At 35.8% G+C, this 5,926-nt stretch overlaps 1 protein-coding gene across 2 annotated transcripts in view; it reads right to left on the reverse strand.

Annotated features, from left to right (window-relative positions):
* Positions 1-711: 711 nt before the first annotated feature.
* The window catches only part of LAD1 (ladinin 1), a 117,350-nt gene continuing 112,135 nt past the window's right edge, over positions 712-5,926 (reverse strand). For both annotated transcript variants that reach the window (XM_053706920.1, XM_053706919.1), the window contains exons 9-12: positions 5,797-5,926; positions 5,616-5,708; positions 4,397-4,471; positions 712-982 (exon numbers count right to left, since the gene is read on the reverse strand). The exon at positions 5,797-5,926 is cut by the window's right edge and continues 2 nt beyond it. In XM_053706920.1, the coding sequence (XP_053562895.1) occupies positions 977-982; positions 4,397-4,471; positions 5,616-5,708; positions 5,797-5,926 (304 nt within the window). In that variant the 3' untranslated portion in view covers positions 712-976. The remainder of the gene's footprint in view (positions 983-4,396; positions 4,472-5,615; positions 5,709-5,796) is intronic.

Raw genomic sequence — 5,926 nt, forward strand, 5'->3', positions numbered from 1 at the left:
CAGTTTGCAGAGGCTTAGATACAAGATATTCACAGAGGTTAAAAGTATATTATTATAACTGTGTTGGTTATGCAAAACTGGGAAATGGGTAATAAAGGGATTATCTATCTTTTAAAACAATACAAATTCTGGTGTAGACTGTCCCTTTAATAAGCAGCGAATGCTGCTTTCTACTCATAAAGTTTCCTGCTTGCCGGAAACTGAAGTAAAGAAGCAATGGTCATAAGACCGCTGCTCCTTAACTTGTCCCACCACCTTTTAGGTGGCGGACTGCAATCATCACGATCAGATACGATCAGGATGATTGACACTCCTGCTAGCGACCGATTGGCCGGAAATGTACAGGTTGCCGCATTTCACCATGCTTGTGCAGTGTTTAATGCCGACAGCGTGCGCTGCAGCAAATCATGTCCGCCCGGAATTTGTTAAAAATACCCCTTTGAGGGAACCAATGACAGGAGGCATATATGTGCAGCCCCCATTCAGCAGTTAGCTCCCAGTATTGCATTGCTGTTTCTGAGCCTACCTAGGTATTATTTTCAACAAAGGATACCAAGAAATTGAACCAAATTAGATAATAGGGGTACATTAGAAAGTTGTTTAAAATGACATGGTCTATCTGAATTGTTTAAGAAAAAGTTTCAGTTTTATGTTCCTTTAAGGAAATAAGTTATTGTCACTTTATTGAGCTGTAAACCACAAAGCATAATAAAAAATGTAAAGATTTTTATTTTATTTCAATATTTTTATGTAATAGAATTATTTTGACAAGTAATTACTTTGAGTGACAGAGAACTATATAATCAGTTTGCTGCAATGAGATGAATGGCATATGCTAAATAATAAAACAATCTGATATTGGTCAAGGATTTCTACTTTCTGAGTGCAGTATCAATATAATTAGAAAAAATCTGCTTCATCGTGTTGGCACAGATGCTGTGGCACTGCATGTTTTTCCAGAAAACTTCATGGTAGATCAGAGCTGGAAGAAGCAAAGAAATAATTATTTTGTGGCATAAGATACTATAAAAGTTATCAAAAACTTGTATATATAATATAAAGTTACATTATGACGTGAGATTGTGGCCAGATTACAAGTGGATCGTTATTTATCGCTACCGCTCACACGTTAACTCTGCTAGATGTAAGCTTTTTATGCACGTCGGGTAGCACTTGTATTACAAGTTAAAAGTAAAACTTTTTTGATCAGGAGATAACCCGACTTACAATATTGCAACCAAGTTAAAAAGTAGGGGGGGGGGACCTAACACCCCCTACTCGTGCGTAAACTCAATCTAATTTTCTCAAAAATACATAGAACATGTTCTGCTATGTGAAGACCATTGAAATGTGAAATATTTACAGTAAATACACAGTTAAACACTTTATTAAATATTAATATTGCATAAATATGCTTTTACATGTTTACACAGTATATATATATATATATATATATATATATATATATATATATATATATATATATATATATATATATATATATATATATATACAATGCCTTGCAAAAGTATTCACCCCCCCCCCTTGGCATTTTTAGTGTTTTGTTGCCTCACAACCTGGAATTAACATGGATTGTTTGAGGATTTGCATAATTTAATTTACAGAACATGCCCACAACTTTGAAGATGTTTTTTTTTTTTTTTTATTGTGAAGCAAACAAATAGGACAAAATAACAGAAAAAGTCAATGTGCATAACTATTTACCCCCCCCCCCCAAGTCAATACTTTGTAGAGCCACCTTTTTGGACAATCAGACCTCCAAGTCGCTTTGGATAAGTCTCTATGAGCTTGCCGCATCTTACCACTTGGAATTTTGCCCATTCCGGCTTGCAAAACTGCTCCAGCTCCTTCAAGTTGGATGGTTTGCGCTTGTGAACAGCAATCTTTAGGTCTGACTACAGATTTTCTATTAGATTGAGGTCTGTGCTTTGACTAGGCCATTCCAACACATTTACATGTTTCCCCTTAAACCACTCAAGTGTTGCTTTAGCAGTGTGTTTGGGGTCATTGTCTTGCTGGAAGATGAATCTCCGTCCTAGCCTCAAATCACGCACAAAGTGGTACAGGTTTCTCTCAAGAATATCCCTGTATTTAGCACCATCCATCTTTCCCTTAACTCTGACCAGTTTCCCAGTCCCGGCTGCTGAAAAACATCCCCACAGCATGATGCTGCCACCACCATGTTTCACTGTGGGGATGGTGTTCTTTGGGTGATTTGATGTGTTGGGTTTGCGCCAGACATAGCGGTTTCTTTGATGGCCAAAAAGTTCAATTTTAGTCTCATCAGACCAGAGCACCTTCCTCCATATATTTTGGGAGTCTCCCACATGCCTTTTCGCAAACTCAAAACGTGCCATTTTGTTTTTTTGCTGAAAGTAATGGTTTCTTCTGGCCACTCTGCCATAAAGCCCAACTCTATGGAGTGTACGGCTTATTGTCGCCCTATGTACAGATACTCCAGTCTCTGCTGTGGAACTCTGCAGCTCCTCCAGGGTTACCCTAAGTCTCTGTGCTGCCTCTCTGATTAATGCCCTCCTTGCCCGGTCCATGAGTTTTGGTGGTCGGCCGTCTCTTGGCAGGTTTGCTGTTGTGCCATGTTCTTTCCATTTGGTTATGATAGATTTGATGGTGCTCCTGGGGATCATCAAAGATATTTTTTTATAACCTAACCCTGACTTGTACTTCTCAACAACATTGTCCCTTACTTGTTTGGAGAGTTCCTTGATCTTCATCGCAGTGTTTGGTTAGTGGTGCCTCTTCCTTAGGTGTTGCAGCCTCTGGGGCATTTCAAAAAAGGTGTGTATATGTAATGACAGATCATGTGACACTTAGATTGCACACAGGTGGACATCATTTCACTAATTATGTGACTTCTGAAGGTAATTGGTTGCACCAGAGCTTTTTATGGGCTTCATAACAAAGTGGGTGAATACATACGCACATGCCAATTTTCTGTTTTCTATTTCTAAAAAATAGTTTTATGTATATATTTTTCTCATTTCACTTCACCAACTTAGACTATTGTGTTCTGATGCATCACATAAAATTTAGATTAATAAAACTTTGAACTTCAAGGGACACTGTACCCAATTTTTTTCTTTTGTGATTAAGATAGAGCATGCAATTTTAAGCAACCTTCTAATGTACTCCTATTATCAAATTTTCTTCATTCTCTTGGTATGTTTATTTGAAAAGCAAGAATTTAAGTTTAGATGCCGGCCCATTTTTGGTGAACAACCTGGGTTGTCCTTGCTGATTGGACAGCACCAATAAACAAATGCTGTCCATGGTTCTTAACCACAAATTCGCTGGCTCCTTAGCTTAGATGCCTTCTTTTTCAAATAAAGATATCAAGAGAATGAAGAAAAATTGATAACAGATGTAAATTAGAAAGTTGCTTAAAATTGCATGCTCTATCCGAATCATGAAAGAAAAAAATTTGGGTTCAGTGTCCCTTTAAGGCTGTTATTTAACAAAATAGGTAAAATGTCAAGGGGCTGAATACTTTTGCAAGGCATTGAGTATATATATATATATATATATATATATATATATATATATATATATATACAGGTATATACAGTATATAAATTTATACACTATATATATATATATATATATATATATATATATATATATATATATATATATATATATATAATATGTGTATATATTTGTCTGCAAATACATATATAGGCACATACACACACATTATATATATATATATATATATATATATATATATATATATATATATATATATATATATATATATATATATATATATATAAATATATATATATACATATTTAGACATGTGTGTATATATATATATATATATATATATATATATATATAAATATATATATATATATATAGATACATACATATTTATGTCTAAAGATGTATGTAAGAATTATTACTGTGACCTCAAAAATACATTGCACAGTACAGTTACACTCATGATGTTATCGCCCTTTGCCTGACTCTTTCCATATCTTTGAGCCCTTATAACTTTTTTATGCAATATTTATTTGTAATCATTTTAATTAGATTGTGTTATTATGAGTGTAACTGTACGGTGCAATGTATTTTTGAGGTTGCAGTAAGAATTCTAGTGTAAATTGCGATTCCACTCATGCGTACGCATTTACTTTCAACTTGTAATATGAGCGAATGATAAACCCAATTTCTCTCTCTCATAACTGTTAGCACGCGACTCGCAATCTGACCCTCTATGGGCAGACTCAGCCTTTTTTTGTTATATATAACATAGGGTTATCTCTGCATTGCACATTACAAGGACAGATTCAAGCCTAGTTTTAGTAAATTATTAAAAGCTATGGGATCACTTTTGAGGTCTCTCGTGCCTCACCTTAGTGTCACTTGATGATTGAGACCTTTGCTGCCATAAATTCCTCTTGCTGGCCACATCACCCGTCCTGATATCCTACAAATAAATGTGGATTATATTCTGTAGAGAAGTGGATTTCAATATGTTTTACCTTGTAACAACCCAGGTTCACAAATCAGTGGTCACTTTTACTATACTAGCTCCTTCATAGATTATCTACACATAACATAACCTCTATACTTAAAGGGACTGCATACACCAATTAGAATCTCCCAGTTTAGCACTGTCGATGAGGTTAGGCGGGACACCCACTGAAAAGGGCTGAGAATGAAAGAAGAGCAGACACTCCCCCCCCCCTCCCCTGAACATGAAAAGACCCATTACACAACCACAGGAGTCTGTAGACATCAGTATACATCTAAAAGTTTGGGGCGTAGAAGTCTTAAAATCATTGTAATCTAAAATGAATGTTATTTAAAAATAAGCAAAGCTATACATTTTTACAAAAACACCCCCAGATGGGATATATAAATGCATCATCTACAAAACATTTATGCAAAGAAAAATCTAGTGTACAATGTCCATTTAAAGGTAGAGTCAAGTCAAAATTTAATTCCATGATTCATATAGAGCATGCAATTTTAATCATCTTTCCATTTTACTTCTATCTAATTTGTTTTGTTCCCTTTGTATTCATTGTTGAAGAGCATACCTTTGTAGGCTTAGAAGCAGCAATGCATTACTGGGAGCTAGCTGCTGATTGGTTTCTGCACATATACAACTCTTGTCATTGGCTTGTCACCTATGTTCAGCTAGCTCCCAGTAGTGCATTCCTGCTCCTTCAACATAGGACACCAAAAGAACAAAGCAAATTTAAGAATATAAGTAAATTAAAAAATGTTCATGTCCCTTAAACACATCCAAGCAAGCACGGTTGAGAAACATTGCTATAAAGTACTGGTTTTTAAACCTGTCCTCAGGCCTCCCCAGCAGGCCAGATTTTCAGCATTACAATTGGTTTAGGTTTACTAATCAGCTGATTATTTCACATGCACTCCAGTTAATGTATCCTGAAAATGTGGCCTGTTAGGGAGGCCTGAGGAGAGGTTTGAAAACCAATGCTATGGAGCGATGACACTATAACACTATACTACTTGACGGTCTCTATTTTAATGTATTACACAACCTAGACACACCAGTTCCTCATAAATAACACCTCCCATTCTCTAGGTCTGCTTGCCTTGTTTCCTGTGCTGACGTCTGTACCCTCTTGTGTCCTACTCGACTTCCACTGATTGATTCGGTCAGCAATTTTAACCGGAATGTTTAAATCCTGAAGAACATAATATTAATACATTACATAAGGTTATTTGCAGACTTTCTTTCATCCTGTAATAGACTTAATGGAGTAATCTTCTTACCTTCTTGGTATTGGAGATATTTGTTTCTGAAGCATTTTCATCCTTTTCAAAGATAGTTTTTTTGCTAGCGATGCCAGTTGATGGCCCAAGGACACCTCGACTATGGGAAGTTACTCTAACACTTTCCGAC

This window comes from Bombina bombina, chromosome 3, assembly GCF_027579735.1.
Source record: "Bombina bombina isolate aBomBom1 chromosome 3, aBomBom1.pri, whole genome shotgun sequence".
Classification (NCBI taxonomy): domain Eukaryota; kingdom Metazoa; phylum Chordata; class Amphibia; order Anura; family Bombinatoridae; genus Bombina; species Bombina bombina.